At 48.6% G+C, this 19,570-nt stretch overlaps 2 protein-coding genes across 2 annotated transcripts; one reads left to right on the top strand and one right to left on the bottom strand.

Annotated features, from left to right (window-relative positions):
* The first annotated feature begins 4,932 nt into the window (after positions 1-4,932).
* LOC147091077 (beta-1,3-galactosyltransferase 5-like) lies at positions 4,933-7,369 on the top strand. The gene is made up of 2 exons (XM_085977160.1): positions 4,933-4,948; positions 6,936-7,369. Exons 1-2 carry the CDS (start codon positions 4,933-4,935, stop codon positions 7,367-7,369), a joined length of 450 nt encoding a protein of 149 aa, XP_085833286.1.
* A 3,588-nt stretch (positions 7,370-10,957) lies between these two features.
* znhit1 (zinc finger, HIT-type containing 1) lies at positions 10,958-14,794 on the bottom strand. Its single transcript, XM_085977536.1, has 3 exons — positions 14,447-14,794; positions 12,860-13,029; positions 10,958-11,960 (listed from the first exon to the last, which is right to left on the bottom strand). The coding sequence occupies exons 1-3, from the start codon at positions 14,690-14,692 to the stop codon at positions 11,939-11,941; spliced, it is 438 nt and encodes a 145-aa protein (XP_085833662.1). The 5' UTR covers positions 14,693-14,794; the 3' UTR covers positions 10,958-11,938.
* Between the last annotated feature and the right edge of the window lie 4,776 nt (positions 14,795-19,570).

Raw genomic sequence — 19,570 nt, 5'->3', positions numbered from 1 at the left:
GCTTTGGGAGGCCGTAAAGAGTTGCTATATAAATGCAAGTTCTTTCCATTGTACAATGAGCGAGGCCATTCAGACCCTTTCCAGCGGCCCACGGTCTCCTACACTTGGTGTGGCTAAGTCTCCTGGAATGGGACAATGGGACAGGAATCTCGCACTCGCCCCCCCCCCCCCCCACCGATTCTGTTACAGCTCATCTGAAACCCTTATCCGTGCTTTTGTTGCCTCTAGACTTGACAATTCCAATGCTCTCCTGGCCGATCTCCTACGTTGCACCCTCTGTAAACTTGAACTCATGCAAACCTCTGCTGCTCGAATGCTAACTCGCACCAAGTCCCGTCCGCCCATCACCCGCTATGCTCGCTGACCTGCAATGGCTCCTGGTCCGGCAACACCTCGATTTTAAAACTCTCATCCTTGTTTTCAAATCCCTCCATGGCCTCATCCTTCCCTATATAGCTAACCTGCTCCAGCCCCACAACCCTCCGAGATCTCTGCGCTCCTCTAATTCTGGCCTCTTGAGCATCCCCCGATTTTAATCGCTCCACCATTGGTGGCCGTGCCTTCAGCTGCCTGGGCCCCGAGCTCTGGAATTCCCTCCCTAAACCTCTCCGCCTCTCTCTCCTCCTTTAAGACGCTCCTTAAAACCGACCTCTTTGACCAAGCTTTTGGTCACCTGTCCCAATATCTCCTAATATTCTGATTAGGCACTTTACAGCCTTCCGGACTCAATATCGAGTTCAACAATTTCAGATCATAACCTCGGCCCCTATTACATTTTTACTTATATTTTTTATCCACACCTTTGTTTTGGCCCTTTCCCCCCCCCCTTTCTTTTTTTTTCTCTCTCCCACATGGCAGCTGTCTCTCATTCTGCCAGCGCATTTCACACCTAATCTAGAGCCGTCTTTTGTCTCCACTAGTCCGATCACCATCTCGTCTGGTTTTGAATACCTCTTAATGTCTCTTCACTTCTCTTTTGTTCTCTCATCCCCATTTCCCAGCCCCCAAACTGGCCTTTTAATCGGTTTCATTTCCTGTGTTTTTTCAGTCCTGACGAAGGGTTTCGACCTGAAATGGTAGGGAGACACGGTGGCATAGTGGTTAGCACTGTTGCCTCACAGCACCAGGGACCCGGGTTCAAATCCGGCCTCGGGTTTGCATGGGTTTCCTCCAGGTGCTCCGGTTTCCTCCCACAGTCCAAAGATGTGTGGGTTAGGTTGATTGGCTGTGATAAATTGACCCTTAGTGTTAGGGGGATTAAAATATGTGGGGTTATGGGGATAGGGTGGGATATGTGTTGGTGTAGGGGTTACGGGGATCGGGTGGGATATGTGTCGGTGCAGGCTCGATGGGCCGAAATGGCCTCTATCTGCACTGTGGGGTTTCTGTGATTTCTGTGAAGTTGTTGTGGAAGGCCCTGAGTGGCTTCAGTGTTTTATAGGGTTAATTACTTCTCCCTAATTTGATGCTATTACATCATAGCATCCTAACTAAGCCTAATGAATATATTTCCCTAATGTGCTACCTCAGGTGATATTCCCTGACCACGATTGAACGACCTCCCATCGACATGCAGAGGGCCACGCACAGTGTTCGAGGGAACATTTCCGGGAATTGCCGTCGGTACTGTGGGGCGATCCGTCCCTCACCTCCTTTAGCATTGTTTTGCCAGTAGAGTTTAGTCGTTCCTATTAGCACAGCAATTAAACCACAAGCACTGCAATTCATCTTCTCATTCAGCTCAAAATTCCTTTCTCAAACAAGTTATTTCTCGGTTGTCAGGGTGGGACTGGCTTTGACCCATTCAGTAACGAATCCAACAGTGACAAGGAGGCTCCGCATGTTGTTGGAGTTGCGCCAATCCCGGTGAGTGGAGAATATTTCCTGTTTGGAGGCGATCGAAGGACGGAATATCATGGACCGTGTGAAGAAGCTGGTCTAGGATAGGCAAACAGGGTGGTCCTGCTCTGAATCAAGGCATTCGGAGATTGAAACAACTTTGACTGACCGTTGGGTGCCACACTTGGAGACACTGCGAGTCAGACTGACTGCAATGTGGCGCGAACAAAGGTAATAAAGAATAAAAAATCCATAGTTGCTCTTCTGGAGAGCCCTTGCATGGGGTAACCTCCACAGCATGCATTTGTCAATTCTCCCATCTCCTTCTTGCACCCTGGAGCGGGTACATTTGGGAAAAATCCACTCAAGTTAAGTCTCGACTCTTCCCATTGTAAATAATCTTTATTTCAACAGCGCAGCACAGCAAAAATGTTGTTGCTTAATGAATATACAAGCACTGCAATTCATCTTCTCATTCAGCTCAAAATCCCTTTCTCAAACGAGTAATTTTGCAGTTGTCAGGCTGACACAAGCGTTGGTACATTCGCTGGCGAATCCAACGGTGATAAGGAGGCTCCTTGTGTTGGAGTTGCATCCATCCTGGTTAGTTGGGTGGAAGGATTGGTTAGATCGATGGGTTGGTTAGTTGAGTGGAAGGATTGGTTAGATCGATGGGTTGGTTAGGTGGGTGGAAGGGTTGGTTAGATCGATGGGTTGGTTAGTTGGGTGGAAGGGTTGGTTAGATCAATGGGTTGGTTAGTTGGGTGGAAGGGTTGGTTAGATCGCTGGGTTGGTTAGTTGAGTGGAAGGATTGGTTAGATCGATGGGTTGGTTAGTTGGGTGGAAGGATTGGTTAGATCGATGGGTTGGTTAGTTGGGTGGAAGGATTGGTTAGATTGATGGGTTGGTTAGTTAGGTGGAAGGATTGGTTAGATCGATGGGTTGGTTAGTTGGGTGGAAGGATTGGTTAGATTGATGGGTTGGTTAGTTGAGTGAAAGGATTGGTTAGATCGATGGGTTGGTTAGTTGGGTGGAAGGATTGATTAGATTGATGGGTTGGTTAGTTAGGTGGAAGGATTGGTTAGATTGATGGGTTGGTTAGTTGGGTGGAAGGATTGGTTAGATCGATGGGTTGGTTAGTTGGGTGGAAGGATTGGTTAGATCGATGGGTTGGTTAGTTTGGGGGGGGGGGGGGGTTGGTTGTTCATGAGACAATGATCAAGAACGAGAGGCCGGTGTTGGGAGCGGAGAGAGTGGCAGTACAGTGAGTATTTAAACTCAGTTTCGCGGGCTTTTTTCCTCAGAGGCTTACCAATCTCACAGACCGGCGGTGGTGTTCCAGAGCCATGTCACAATTCAAAAAGTGACACGGGCAAGAGAAAGCAGCTGTTTGGGTGAGTACGGCTAGCTGAGTATTTCTACTACTCTATAGTTTGACAGTTAAGGTTGTTTATAAAGTTTAGAAGGTCTTAAATTTTGTGGTTATAATTTCTAAGGTCTCTGTTGTGTAGCGGGGAGTGCTAGTAAAAAAGGGCCCTTGAGTATATCATTTAATTGTAGTGTAATTAGCGGTATTGATTTGATTTAATATAATTTAAATTAATTAAAGGGTAAGTCATGGCAGCACAGCTCGGCCCCATGGCATGCTCCTCCTGCGCTATGTGGGAAATCAGGGACACTTCCTGTGTCCCTGATGACCATGTGTGCGGGATGTGTATCCAGCTGCAGCTACTGGCAGACCGCATTGCGGCGCTGGAGCTGCGAATGGATACATACTGGAGCATTCGCGATGCTGAGGACATCGTGGATATCATGTTTAATGAGTTGGTCACACCGCAGGTACAGGCTGCACAGGCAGGAAGGGAATGGGTGACCGCCAGGCAGAGTAGTAGGCGCAGGCAGGTAGTGCAGGGGTCCCCTGTGGCCATCCCTCTCTCAAACAGATATACCACTTTGGATATTGTTGAGGGAGATGGCTTATCGGGGGAAGTCAGGAGCAGCCAACTTCCTGGCACCATGGATGGTTCTGCTGCACAGGACGGGAGGAAAAAGAGCGGGAGAGCTATAGTGATAGGGGATTCTATTGTAAGGGGAATAGCTAGGCGTTTCTGCGGCCGCAAATGAGACTCCAGGATGGTATGTTGCCTCCCTGGTGCAAGGGTCAAGTTGTCTCAGGGCGGCTGCAGGGCATTCTGGAGGGGGAGGGCGAACAGCCAGTTGTTGTGGTGCATATAGGTACCAACGATAGAGGTAAAAAACGGGATGAGGTCCTAAAAGCTGAATATAGGGAGTTAGGAGGTAAATTAAAAAATAGGACCTCAAAGGTAGTAATCTCAGGATTGCTACCAGTGCCACATGCTAGTCAGAGTAGAAATAGAAGGATATTTCAGATGAATGGTGCAAGGGAGGGGGATTCAAATTCCTGGGATATTGGAACCGGATCTGGGGGAGGTGGGACCAGTACAAACTGGACGGTTTGCACCTGGGCGGGACCAGGACCGATGTCCTAGGGGGAGTGTTTGCTGGTGCTGTTGTGGAGGGTCTAAACTAAAATGGCAGGGGGTTTGGAACCTGTGCAAGGAGACAGCGGAAAGGGAAGCAAGGATAGAAATAAAAGACAGGAAGGAGAAAAGGAAAAGTGGAAGGCAGAGAAATCAAGGGTGTAAATCAAACAGGGCTAAAGTAAATAATAATTCTAAAAGGACTAAGAGTGTTAAAAAATCAAGCCTGAAGGCTTTGTGTCTTAATGCGAGGAGCATTCATAATAAGGTAGATGAATTAGCTGCGTGAATAGATGTTAACGGATATGATATAATTGGGATTATGGAGGCATGGCTCCAGGGTGACCAAGGCTGGGAATTCAACATTCAGAGGTATTCAATATTCAGGAAGGACAGGCAAAAAGGAAAAGGAGGTGGAGTAGCATTGCTGGTTAAAGAGATTAACACAATAGTAAGGAAGGATATTAGCTCTGATGATGTGGAATCTGTATGGGTAGAGCTGAGAAATACCAAGGGGCAGAAAACATTAGTGGGAGTTGTATACAGACCCCCAAACAGTAATGCTGAGGTTTGGGTTGGCATTAAACGGGAAATGAGAGACGCGTGTAGTAAGTGCACAGCAGTTATCATGGGTGACTTTAATCTACATATAGATTGGGCTAACCAAATTAGTAACAATACTGTGGAGGAATTCCGAGAGTGTATACGGACCAATATGTCGAGGAACCAACTAGAGATCAGGCCATCTTAGACTGGGTATTATGTAATGAGAAAGGATTAATTAGCTATCTTCTTGTGCGAGGCCCCTTGGGGAGGAGCGATCATAATATGATATTCTTCTTCATTAAGATGGCGAGTGAAGTAGTTGACTCAGAGACTAGGGTCCTGAGTTTAAATAAAGGAAACTATGATGGTATGAGGCGCAAGTTGGCTAGGATGGATTGGGGAGCGTTACTTAAAGGGTTGATGGTGGATAGGCAATGGCAAACATTTAAAGAGCGCATGGATGAACTACAGAATTTGTTCATCCCTGTTTGGCATAAAAATAAAACAAAAAAGGAGACTCAACCGTGACTAACAAGGGAAATTAGGGATAGCATAAGATCCAAGGAGAGGACATATAAATTGGCAAGAAAAAGCAGCAAACCTGAGGATTGGGAGCAGTTTAGGATTCAGCAAAGGAGGTCAAAGGGATTAATTAAGAGGGGGAAAATAGAATATGAGAGTAAGCTTCCAGGGAACATAAAAACTGACTGTAAAAGCTTCTATAGCTATGTGAAGAGAAAAAGATTGGTGAAGTCAAGCGTAGGTCCCTTGCAGTCAGAATCAGGGGAATTTACAATGGGGAACAAAGAAATGGCAGGCCAATTAAATACATACTTTGGTTCTGTCTTCACAAAGGAGGACACGAATAACCTTCCAGAGATGTCGGGGAACATAGGGTCTAATGAGAGGGAGGAACTGAATGAAATCAGTATTTGTAGGGAAATGGTGTTAGGGAAATTGATGGGATTGAAGGCCGATACATCCCCAGGGCCTGATAATCGACATCCTAGGGTACTTAAGGAAGTGGCCCTGGAAATAGTAGATGCATTGCTGGTCATCTTCCAAAATTCTATAGACTCTGGAACAGTTTCCATGGATTGGAGGGTAGCTAATGTTACCCCACTATTTAAAAAAGGTGGTAGAGAGAAAACGAGGAATTATAGCCTGACATCGGTAGTGGGGAAAATGCTAGAGTCCATTATAAAAAATGTAATAGCAGAGCACTTGGAAAACAGTGACAGGATCGGACAAAGTCAACATGGATTTACAAAAGGTAAATCATGCTTGACTAATCTACTGGAATTTTTTGAGGATGTAACTGGTATTGATAAGGGAGAACCAGTGGATGTGGTGCATTTGGACTTTCAGAAGGCTTTCGATAAGGTCCCGCATAAGAGATTAGCGTGTAAAGTTAAAGCACATGGGATTGGGGGTAAGGTACTAACTTGGACAGAGAACTGGTTGGCAGACAGGAAGCAAAGAGTTGGAATAAACGGGTCTTTTTCCAAGTGGCAGGCAGTGACTAGTGGGGTACCGCAGGGATCGGTGCTAGGACCCCAGCTATTCACAATATATATTAATGATCTAGACGAGGGAACTAGATGTAATATCTCCAAGTTTGCAGACGACACAAAGCTGGGTGGGCCTGTGTGCTGTGGCCTACTCCTGCTCCTATCTTCTATGTTTACCTGAGGGCGTTGATGATCGGTCTCATCAGGGTATGCTTTTATTTCCATCATGACTGTCTATGACTGTGTCCTGTCTCTGTGTCTGGCTGTTTGTCACTGTGTTTATCTGACTGTCTGTGTCCATCTCAGTGTCCGTCTGACTGTGTCTGGTCTCTGCCTGAGTCAGTCTGTTTCTGTGCCGCCTGTCTTATCTTTGTGTCCACCTGTTTCTCTGTATTTCCGCCTGTCTGCGTCTTGTCTCCATCTGCCTCCTCTATCCTGTCTCCACGTCCATCTGTCCTATCTTCCATGTGCGTCTCTATTCCTGTCCGTCTGTCTCCGTGTCACTGAGCTGACTCGGATTCACTTTGCTCTCTTGAAGCCAACGATGATGAATTAGTCAACCCCGAGGCGGTCGTGAACTACATCACTGGTGATGAAAATGCAACAAAGTTCATTTCTGGTAACATCCACCGGCACCCCATGGTTTACCGATACGGCATGAATAAAGTGAGCCAGAACCTTTATCCGGGAAATGTCTATGCAGACTTCCCGTCCCGAGGATACCTGGTGCCCGGGACGTTCGTTCCTGAGCTTTACCGGCAATCCAGGAAATTGCCCGTTTTTCCCGTGGACGATGTCTTCATGGGATTTATGGCTCTGGCCGGAAACATCCCACTGAAACAGGAGCAGCATTTTCACATGTTTGGACTTGAGTACAAGGTGCAGCGATATAAGGAGGCAATTATTGTACACAGCTTAGCTTCTGATAAAATTATCAAAATGTGGGAAATCCTGGAGCGGCAGAAACTGTAGTTGGAGAAAGGACTTGTTTGGGTGGAGGGATGGCAGTCGGGTGGGATTAGAAGCTCCACCCTTTACATATTGGCATTCGGGTTCCCAACCCTCAGGAATTATCTCCCGGACACTGCTGCAAGTATCCCGGGAGAGAAATCATTAAATCGTGTGCTCGTTTTTCCATTTTCTTTTTAGTTTATTAGTTATTATAAAAATATTGGAGTTGCAGGAAATAAAGGTCGTTTGACTGGCGTGGGAAGATGGGGGAGGGGGAGCGAGGGTGGACCCATCGGGTGACCGCTGGGTGGGGGTGTGCGGGCCGGGCAGTGGGAGATCATGGAACGAGACCTCTGGCAATACGTCGAATCAGTGCCTTTAATGTACTAAAACATCCCAAGGCGCTTCACAGGAGCGTAGATCAGACAAAATTTGACACCGAGCCACACAAGGAGATATTTGGACAGGTGACCAAAAGCTTGGTCAAAGAGGTCGGTTTTAAGGAGCATCAAAGGAGAGAGAGGCGGAGAGGTTTAGGGAGGGAATTCTAGAGTTTAGGGCCCAGGCAGCTGAAGGCACGGCCACCGATGGTGGAGCGATGGAAATGAGAGATGAAGGTAGAGTTAGCATTTCAGGTCGGTGACACTGGACCTGATGAAAGGTCAGCGCCCTGGAAGGCCAACCCCTAACCTCCCTCTGCTCACAGATGCTGCCTGGCCTGCTGAGCGTTTCCAGCATGTTCTGCTTTTATTCAGATTTCGTGCAGTGGGGTCTCCAGATCTCACTCGCTTCAATCACACACAGAGTGGGATCTGTAAATCTCACTCAATTCAGAATCATTTTTGAAGAAGGGTTCGACCCGAAACGTCAACTCAAATTTCTGTCCACAGATGTTGCCTGACCTGCTGAGTTTTTCCAGCATTTTCTGTTGTTATTTCAGAATCATTTATTGTTGTTTTGCTCAGATTCTACCTGTGGTGGTGGATGCTCTGTAATTCCAGTTGCCATCACATGTTTGGGACTCGTTGGATTATCAGATTTAAAAAAAACTTTACTTTGACTTATTAAAATCTTTCAAAATATTTGTCATTCAGTTTGTTAGAAGCACCAATTATACCAACTGGTACAGTAGACACTCAGCTACTTAGTGAACCAAAGGTGACCAGACACCGTCTGCTGACCCTCCCTCGGCCAAAGGTGTCCAGACACCGTCTGCCGACCCTCCCTCGGCCAAACATGCACAGACACCGTCTGCTGACCCTCCCTCGGCCAAACATGCACAGACACCGTCTGCCGACCCTCCCTCGGCCAAAGGTGACCAGACACCGTCTGCCGACCTCCCTCGGCCAAACATGCACAGACACCGTCTGCCGATCCTCCCTCGGCCAAAGGTGACCAGGCACCGTCTGCCGACCCTACCTTGGCCAAAGGTGTCCAGGCACCGTCTGCCGACCCTCTCTCGGCCAAATGTGCAGACACCGTCTGCCAACCCTCCCTCGGTCAAAGGTGTCCAGGCACCGTCTGCCGACCCTCTCTCGGCCAAAGGTGACCAGGCACCGTCTGCCGACCCTTCCTCGGCCAAAGGTGTCCAGGCACCGTCTGCCGACCCTCTCTCGGCCAAATGTGCAGACACCGTCTGCCGACCCTCCCTCGGTCAAAGGTGTCCAGGCACCGTCTGCCGACCCTTCCTCGGCCAAAGGTGACCCTTACAGTCAGCAGAGGGGATGCTCAATCCAGGTACCTGGGCTGGATTGCAACTTAAACCCCAGAGTTCAAAGGCCAAACCCACTCTCCCAACCCCATGCTGCAGGATTTCAAATTTACTCTTTGGCTATAACAACAAAGGCTCAAGTTTGGATTTTCTGCAAATGTGTTTGCCGTTCACCATTATACTCTACCCACTCCCACCCACCCTCCAATCTCAGCAGTTCCTTCATTGCAAACCCAAGGAAATCCTCATTTAAATACACCAGCCATCTCACTACATTATACTGAATACTCGCTAGTGATTTGCTGCTTGCAAGTAAGAAATCCTTTCACAAGACCAGAAGATCGTTACAAAAAGGTGTCAGCCATGGTTCAGTCAGTAGCACACTTGCCCGAGTCAGAAGATTGTGGTTTCAAGCCCCACTCCAGAGACTTGAGCACAAAAATGTAGGCCGACATTCCAGGGGCAGTACAGAGGGAGCGCCGCACTGTCGGAGGGGCAGTACTGAGGGAGCGCCGCACTGTCGGAGGGGCAGTACTGAGGGAGCGCCGCACTGTCGGAGGGGCAGTACTGAGGGAGCGCCGCACTGTCGGAGGGGCAGTACTGAGGGAGCACCGCACTGTCGGAGGGGCAGTACTGAGGGAGCGCCGCACTGTCGGAGGGGCAGTACTGAGGGAGCACCGCACTGTCGGAGGGGCGGTACTGAGGGAGCGCCGCACTGTCGGACGGGCGGTACTGAGGGAGCGCCGCACTGTCGGAGTGTCCGTCTTTCAGATGAGACGTTAAACCGAGGCCCCATCTGCCCTCTCAAGTGGCTGTGAAAGATCCCAGTGTCAGTATTTGAAGGGCAGGGAAGGTCTCCTCAGTGTCCTGGCCAATATTTATCCCTGAACCAACATCACAAACAGATGATCTGGTCGTTATCACATTGCTGTTTGTGGGAGCTTGCTGTGCGCAAATTGGCTGCCACGTTTCCATTTCCCACATTACAACAGTGACTACATTTTTAAAATACTTCATCGGCTGTAAAACGCTTTGGGACGTCCCGAGGCTGTGAAAGGCGCTAGAGAAATGCAAGTCTTTCTTTCAGCTATTTCAACACCATTCCCGAGGTGTGTGTGGCCTATTTTTCCTTCCCATGTCTGCATTACATTTCATCGGTCACTGTTCTGTCCACTTTCACGCCTTGTCCAAAAACATGTTCAGTAATATCTGAACTGCTTCCACCAATACCACTGCCCCTTCTAGTTCGGTTTCAGTTGAGGGAGTTTACATAGAAACATAGAAGATAGGAGCAGGAGTAGGCCATTCGGCCCCTCGAGCCTGTTCCGCCATTCAATGAGATCATGGCTGATCATCCAAACTCAGTACCCTGTCCCTGCTTTCTCCCCATATCCCTTGATCCCTTTAGACTTAAGAAATATATCTAACTCCTTCTTGAATATATTTAATGAATTGGCCTCTATTGCCTTCTGTGGTAGAGAATTCCACAGGTTCACCACTCTCTGGGTGAAGAAATTCCTCCTCATCTCAGTCCTAAATGGCTTACCCCTTATCCTTAGACTGTGACCCCTGGTTCGGGACTCCCCGCCATCGGGAACATCCTTCCTGCATCTAGTCTGTCTAGTCCTGTTAGAATTTTATAAGTTTCAATGAGATCCCCTCTCATTCTTCTAAACTCCAGTGAGTATAAGCCCAATTGACCCAATCTCTCCTCATACGTCATTCCTGCCATCCCAGGTATCAGTCTGGTGAATCTTCGCTGCACTCCCTCCATGGTAAGAACATCCTTCCTCAGGTAAGGCGACCAAAATTGCACACAATACTCAAGAGTTTCTGAGTGAGTCACTAACACTAGGGTTAACTCTAGCGTGATAAATAAATATACAACTGGCCGTAACCTAAGAACAAAGAGTTTATCAGTGTGCAAACAGGAACCTTTTACACACATTACCAAGTGTGAATACACACTTCAAACACAACTGATCGCACTTAACTGCACAGTATTGGGTCTGGTGAAGAAATAATGTGTTGCAACACTCGAGGCTGGAGTACAACCACATGATAAGGGGGCCCACTGCCACAACTGTAGGTAAATGCGATTGTTCCTTTACAGCTTGCTCATGACTATGAACAGTAGCAAAGACAGAACTGTAGCAACTGAAACCACAAATGTCAAGAGTCTCTCCCTTTGGAGGCTTGTCACCATTACTGTGTGTGTGTGTGTAATCAGCTACTTCGAAGGAAGGGTTAACTTGGTCCCCAGCCCGGGGTCCCGAGGCCGGGGGAGCCCCAGCCCGGGGTCCCGAGGCCGGGGGAGCCCCAGCCCGGGGTCCCGAGGCCGGGGGAGCCCCAGCCCGGGGTCCCGAGGCCGGGGGAGCCCCAGCCCGGGGTCCCGAGGCCGGGGGAGCCCCAGCCCGGGGTCCCGAGGCCGGGGGAGCCCCAGCCCGGGGTCCCGAGGCCGGGGAGGTCCCCAGTCTAGGACTTGAGCTCGTATCCTTAGCAGATCCTCCATCGCAGTACCGAGGGGGGTTGCGGCACTGTCCTTGGGATGAGACGTTGAACCGAGGCCCCGTCTGACTGTTCAGGTCGGTACTGATGGTGTAACATGAAGCCGGCATGGTTGCTACATTACACGAGATTTCGTAATCAAAACCCACATTTAAAAAAAAAAAAGAGACAATCGTCTGTCTGCAGCCCACGGGAACCTCTGCACAGCCACAAACAACATCCCAGCTGGCCTTATCTGGGCCCCCAAGGCTGCTGTCAAGTTTAAACCAGCCCAGAAAGTCGAAGAAGTCAGTCTGTTTCGATAATTCAGGCAGGGTCGCAGTCACTGTCTGCTGGGCACTGGCTGCACAAAAGCTCCTGGACTCCAGAATTCACACCGTCCACTTCAGACACCTGCAGGGGAGATGATCATTAAATTGAGTCATTGTTAAGCTGCAGGGCGCCAGCTTTCTAAAGCTAGCAGTAGGAATAGGGCTCCCCCGCTGCTGAGTATGGGACGGAGTATCGGAGCGATACTAACCAGGAAGGCCTGGATTTTGACCCACTCGTTTGTAATGGGATTTGCTGGTCTGTGTCTTGAGTGACCTTGGGGCCGCTCACTGTCCCTGCCAGCAGTGTCCTGACACACCCATCAATCCAAACTTTGAGGGCCGGGTGGAACAGGAGTTAGTTACTGACTGACCAACCAACTTCGGGACCTCACTCAAAGCCAACCCTGACTGAAGAGTTCAAAGGCGTCTGCATTGTGTAAATGTAAGGGTCGGCAAGTCTCCATCTTGCCCACCTGAGGGAATGGGTCCACAGCATTAAGCTGGCTGAAACTCTGCCATCTCAGAGAGATAAAGGATGGTCAGTGAGGAAAATGGAGTAACTTTACTCTGTATCTAACCCGTGCTGTACCTGCCCTGGGAGTGTGATGGGACAGTGTAGAGGGAGCTTTACTCTGTATCTAACCCGTGCTGTACCTGCCCTGGGAGTGTTTGATGGGACAGTGTAGGGGGAGCTTTACTTTGTATCTAACCCGTGCTGTACCTGCCCTGGGAGTGTTTGATGGGACAGTGTAGAGGGAGCTTTACTCTGTATCTAACCCATGCTGTACCTGCCCTGGGAGTGTTTCATGGGACAGTGTAGAGGGAGCTTTACTTTGTATCTAACCCGTGCTGTACCTACCCTGGGAGTGTTTGATGGGACAGTGTAGAGGGAGCTTTACTCTGTATCTAACCCGTGCTGACGCAGACAGTGTGTTTTGGGGCTGTGGCATGGTTGAGAGCGAAGCTGGATCTAAAACGTACCTGGTTTCCTGATGTGTCCCCAGGCACTTGACGCAGCAGTAGCGGGCTCCACACGATGCACAGGTGTAGTTGGACGGAAAGCCGCACACTGCACAGAAATGGCGCTGGGGCAGTTTGGAGGGAGGGGCGCAGGTTGTCAGGTAGTTCGGTCCCTCACTCGTACTCAGGTTCTGTTTTGTCAGAAATTAAATACAATTGTTAATTCCTTGTCATGGCAATCAGTCCAGCATCCTGAGCAGAGGGAAGTAGGGTAGGACCTCGAGGGTCGTAATCTCAGAATTATTACCCGAGCCATGTGCAAATTGGAACAGATCAGGGCAGTAAATATGCGGCTGAAAGATTGGTGTCGGAAAGAGGGGTTCCATTTCATGGAACACTGGCACCAGTACTGGAACAGGCAAAAGCTGTACCACTGGCTCAAAGGGTTAAATAATAAAGAACATAAGAAATAGGAGCAGGAGTCGGCCATACAGCTCCTCGAGCCTGCTCTGCTGTTCAGTGAGATCATTCATGGCTGATCATCGACCTCAACTCCACCTTCCCGCCCGATCCCCATGTCCCTTGATTCACTTAATATTAAAAAATCTCTCGATCTTAGCCTTGAATATACTTAACGACTGAGCCTCCACAGCCCTCTGGGGCAGAGAATTCCAAAGATTCACCGCCCTCTGAGTGAAGAAATTTTTCCTCATCTCAGACCTAAATGGCCAACCCCTTATTCTGAGACTGTGACCCCTGGTTCTAGACTCTCCAGCCAGGGGAAACATCCTCTCAGCATCTACCCTGTCCATCCCCTTAAGAGTTTTATACATTTCAATGATCACCCCCCTACCCCCACCCAGACACAGACTGTCGCCCCCTCCACCCACCCAGTCTGTCGCTCCCCCCACCCCCAGACTGTCGCCCCCTCCCCCCGACAGACTGTCCCCCCCCTCCCCCAGACACAGACTGTCACCCCCCACCCCCACCCAGACTGTCGCCCCCTCCACCCACCCAGTCTGTCGCCCCCTCCACCCATCCAGTCTGTCGCTCCCTACCCCCTCCCACCCACCCAGAGACAGACTGTCGCCCCCCCACCCCCAGACTGTCGCCCCCTCCCCTCCCCCAGACAGACTGTCGCCCCTCCCCCCAGACAGACTGTCGCCCCTCCCCCCAGACAGACTGTCGCCCCTCCCCCCAGACACAGACTGTCGCCCCTCCCCCCAGACAGACTGTCGCCCCTCCCCCCAGACACAGACTGTCGCCCCTCCCCCCAGACAGACTGTCGCCCCTCCCCCCAGACACAGACTGTCGCCCCTCCCCCCAGACACAGACTGTCGCCCCTCCCCCCAGACACAGACTGTCGCCCCTCCCCCCAGACAGACTGTCGCCCCTCCCCCCAGACACAGACTGTCGCCCCTCCCCCCAGACACAGACTGTCGCCCCTCCCCCCAGACACAGACTGTCGCCCCTCCCCCCCAGACACAGACTGTCGCCCCTCCCCCCCAGACACAGACTGTCACCCCCTCCCCTCCCCCAGACACAGACTGTTGCCCCTCTCCCCCCCCCCCCGGCATGGGCGAGGTGCAAGCCGACAATAAACTCTACCTGTTCCTCCAACAGGGACTGGAAATTCTTCCTGAATCGCTGCTTGAAGTGATCCCCGCGGGTTTTTTTCTTCTTCTTTGCTGAAACACACAGACAGTCATCACCAGTTCTCCACCCCGACAGCGTCAGTAATCTCCCCCTCCTCTCGCTCTCTCTTAGAACATAAGAAATAGGAGCAGGAGTCGGCCATTCGAGCCTGCTCCGCCATTCAATGAGATCATGGCTGATCTTCTGCCTCAACTCCATTCACCGGCCCTATCGCCATATCCCTTGATGCCCTTACTGGTCAGAAATCTATCGACTTCTGTTTTGAATATACCCAATGACTGAGCCTCCACAGCCCTCTGGGCTAGAGAATTCCAAAGATTCACCACCCTCTGAAGAAATTACTTCACATCTCAGTCCTGAATGGCCTACCCTTTATCCTGAGGCTGTGGCCCCTGGTTCTAGACTCCCCAGCCAAGGGAAACATTCTCCCACCATCCACCCTATCAAGCCCTGTAATAATTTTGTATGCTTCAATGAGATCCCCTCTCATTCTTCTGAATCCAAGAGAATACAGGCCTAGTTTACTCAAGCTCTTCTCATACGACAGTCCTGCCATCCCAGGAATCAATCTCGTGAACCTTCGTTGCACTCCCTCTATGGCAAGTATATCCTTCCTTAGGTAAGGAAACCCAAAATTGTGCACAGTACTCCAGGTGTGGTCTCACCAAGACCCTATATAATTGGAGTAAGACTTCTTTACTCCTGTACTCAAATCCTCTTGTAATGAAGGCCAGCATACCATTTACCTTCCTAATGGCTTGCTGCACATTCACTTTCAGTGACTCATGTACAAGGACACCCAGGTCCCTTTGAGCATCTGCATTCCCCAATCTTTCACCATTTAGGAAATACTCTGCCTTTCTGTTTTTTTCTACCAAAGTGGATAACTTCACATTTCTCCACATTATGTTCCATCTGCCATGTTCTCGCGCACTCACTGAGCCTGTCAAGATCCCCTTGAAGCCTCTTCACATCCTCTTCACAACTGACACTGCACCTAGCTTTGTATCATTAGCAAATTTGGAAATGTTACATTTAGTCCCCTCATCCAAATCATTGATATAGATTGTGAATAGCTGGGGCCCAAGCACCAACACTTGCGGTACCCCACTAGTCACAGCCTGCCATCCTGAAAAAGACCCGTTTATCCCTACTCTGTTTTCTGTCTGTTAACCAATTCTCAATCCATGCTAGTATATAACCCCCAATTCCATGTGCCCTAATTTTGTTCACCAACCTCACGTGTGACCTTATCAAAGGCCTTCTGAAAATCCAGATAGACCACATCTACCGGTTCCCCTTTGTCTACTCCACTAGTTACATCCTCAAAGAACTCCAATAGGTTTGTCAAACAGGATTTCCCTTTCATAAATCCACGTTGACTCTGCCCAATCTTACTACAGGAAACTCTTTTTTTATCCGGCACCGACGGGACCGGCGTGTTGCCGGTTGATTAAAAATTCCAGATGACGGAGAGGGTTATCTACCGAGGCTATTTTTAACAAAGAAAAATAAAACAATCAAGAAATGTGCAGTATACAGTAATTGGGTACTCACCTACAGAATGTGTTAAATGGATGGTGGAAGATGCTTGATTAAGTACAGTACTGCCAGTTGAGGGTAATCCATAACTCATTACTTAATAAAACAAAACTTATAAACGACTGTACTGTACACTTATTCCAAGTCAGCTGGTTCATCAGGAATATCCATGTCAGCTGGGTCATCGGGATCATGCACTTCAACAGATTCTTCAGCCACTTCCACTGCTTCAACCCTTTTGGAAGCTTTCCTAAACATGTCTGCTTGCTTAGTGGACTCTTGCCTTCTTTGTAGAAAGGTGGAATGCAGAATATGGAGGTGCATAACTTCTTGGGCAGAATAGCAAGGATGCCTTTCAGCAAATTTGAGGAATGAAGCAAATCCTTCTGCAGCTTTAGCCCAAGAAATCATCATCTCTTCAGAAATCTCATCCTCTTCACTTTCCATCTCACTTTCCTTTTCTTTCTTTGGATTCAAAACATTCTCCATTATTTCATCATCACTTAGCATATGCACAACAGCAACTTCTCTATCTGCATCAACCCACTGCTCAATATCACTTTCACTGAGGTGACGTAGAGGGTTTGCTGGGCCTACATTTTTCACCATGCCAGCCATTTCCATTACTGTACTCCTCTTGGGACGAACATTGAACCCATGAAATTCCTCCTCTGAAGAAGAACCTTCGGCAAACAGTACAGAAAGCCACAATTTGTGCCAGGCTTGTCTCAAAGTGTGACCTTTCACCAAGTTCCAGGAACATGCAGCATTAAAGATGGCATCTTTAAGATTGTATTCCTTCTGAAATGCGTGGGGGGCACGGTGGCATAGTGGTTAGCACTGTTGCCTCACAGCGCCAGGGACCCGGGTTCAAATCCGGCCTCGGGTGACTGTCTGTGTGGAGTTTGCACATTCTCCCCGTGTTTGCGTGGGTTTCCTCCGGGTGCTCCGGTTTCCTCCCACAGTCCAAAGATGTGCGGGTTAGGTTGATTTGGCTATGATAAATTGACCCTTAGTGTTAGGGGGGATTAAATACGTGGGGTTACGGGGATAGGGTGGGATATGTGTCGGTGCAGGCTCGATGGGCCGAAATGGCCTTTATCTGCACTGTAGATTCTGTGATTCTGTGATCTTGGCTTATCAGTTTACGTAGGAAGTCTTTCTTGTAATGACACTTGAGATTTTGGATAACGCCCTGGTCCATGGGTTGTATAAGAGAAGTTACATTTGGTGGCAAATAAATGGTGAAAATATTTTCCAAAACCAACTCGGATTCATGCGGATGGGCTCTACAATTATCAAGCAATAAAATGCATTTGCTAACTTCAGGTTTCCCTATTCTACGGAAATGTTCCCTCACAGATGGAGCAAAAATATGATGGAACCAATTCGAAAAGATTTCCTTATCCATCCAAGCATTTCTTTGAGCTTTGCACTCAACAGGTAAGTGCCTCACATTTTTAAATGCACGGGGATTTTTATACTTCCCAATTGCAAGAAATTTAACCCGGTGTGATCCAGCAGCGTTCGCACATGTTAGCACGGTTACACGATCTTTATTTTTCTTGTAACCTGAAGCATTAGCCTCACTAGCCCCAGCAAGTATTGACTCTGGCAAAAACCTCCAAAATAAGCCAGTTTCATCGGCATTGTATAGCTGTGCTGACGACAAATCATGTTGCTGCACAATCCGATTGAAATAATCGGAGTATTCTTCTGCGGCGTCGTGCTCAGCTGATTTCTTCTCCCCGGAAATATCGAGTCGTCGTATCCTGTGCCGTACCTTGAAGCACGTTAGCCATCCCTCGGAGAAAGCACACTTGTCAGTGAGCTCCATCTTTACGTAGAAATCCTTCGCTTTCTCGATTAGCATGGGTCCGGAAAGTGGAACACCCTCTGAACGCTTAAGAGAAAACCACTCATAAAGCACAGTATCCAGCTCTTCAAGCTTAGGCTTACGAAGCGTACGCCGTTTCTCTACACCCTTAGATGTCTCCGAGCTTGAATAAAACTTGAGCAGCTTATCCTTCTGCGATTTGATGTCGTAGATTGTTGACAAACCGATTTTGAATTCATTCATAATGTTGATACGCTTCTCTCCCCTTTCTAGTCGTTGGCATATCTCGATTTTCTGTTTTAAAGTTAACACCACTCTCTTCCTTTTGCTTGGACCAACTTTTGGGATTTCCATAATGCAATGCAATGACTACCAGCTGCGCGGGAGACACACAGTACCCCTGTAAAATGGCGGATCAGAAGAGATTACCGGCAGCGCGGGAGAGTCCGACTCCTGTTACAGGGGTATTGAGGTGGTCCGACTTCCGACAGCGCCAAGAAGCCGAGTAGTGGCAGTTTGGAAAACTACCCCCACTGACTAACTCGGCCACCGCGGGAGACTCGGACACATTGCCGGTTATTGAGGTGTTGTTTTCGGAGCGAGAATTTTGCCGGTTAATAGAGAATTCCGGATATTTAGGTGCCGTTTAAACGAGTTTCCTGTATTAGTTTCTAAGTGCCCAGTTATTCCATCCTTTATAATAGATTCCAGCATTTTCCCAACGACTGATGTGAGGCTAACTGGTCTGTAGTTCCCCGTTTTCTCTCTCCCTCCTTTCTTAAATAGCGGGGTTACATTTGCTATCCTCCAATCTGCAGGAACCGTTCCAGAATCTATAGAATTCTGGAAGATGACAACCAACGCGTCCACTATCCCAATGGCCACCTCTTTCAATACCCTAGGATGTAGGTCATCCGGTCCTTGGGATTTATCGACTTTTAGTCCCATTCATTTTGTTAGTACAGGTAGGCTACCCTTTATCCGAACTTCCGAAAACCAAAACCCTCTAAAAACCAAAGGTTTTTTCGTTCAGCGTAAGTCGTGCGCACGACCCCCCGCCGGCCCCGACCCCCCAGCGGACCCCCGCCGTAAGGGGGTTTATTGTCAGGGCCCAGGTCTGACAGAACGACTCCAGCAGATCCAGGTTCTGCTGTAGACCCTCCTTAGTTGGTGACAGCAGAACCAGGTCATCTGCATAGAGGAGGAATTTAACCTTGGATTCATATAGGGTGAGGCCGGGTGCTATAGATTGTTCAAGTAATTTTGCCAATTCATTTATGTAAATATTAAAGAGTGTCGGTGAGATGGACGAGCCCTGCGTCACACCACGCCCCTGTGGGAAGTATTTTGTTTGTTTGTCTCCAATTTTAACTGCACATTTATTGTTTGTATACATTGATTTAATTACATCATATGTTTTTCCCCCTACCCCACTTTCGATAAGTTTCAGGAATAGACCGTCGTGCCAGATTGAATCGAAAGCCTTCTGGAAATCTATAAAGCAGGCAAAAATTTTGCTTTTGTTTTGATGAACATGTTTGTCAATTAGGGTCTGTAGGGTGAAGATATGATCTGATGTTCTATAGTTTGGTAGGAATCCAATTTGGCTTTTACTCAAGACATTGTGCTCCTCAAGGAAGTTTATAAGTCTTTTGTTTATGATACTACAGAATACCTTCCCCAGGTTACTGTTTACA

This window comes from Somniosus microcephalus, unplaced genomic scaffold (genome assembly GCF_052327205.1).
Source record: "Somniosus microcephalus isolate GS21.2 unplaced genomic scaffold, FLI_Smic_1.0 unresolved_chr4, whole genome shotgun sequence".
Classification (NCBI taxonomy): domain Eukaryota; kingdom Metazoa; phylum Chordata; class Chondrichthyes; order Squaliformes; family Somniosidae; genus Somniosus; species Somniosus microcephalus.
The sequence above is the reverse complement of the archived record's forward strand: the minus strand, read 5'-3'. Positions and strand labels throughout refer to the sequence as shown.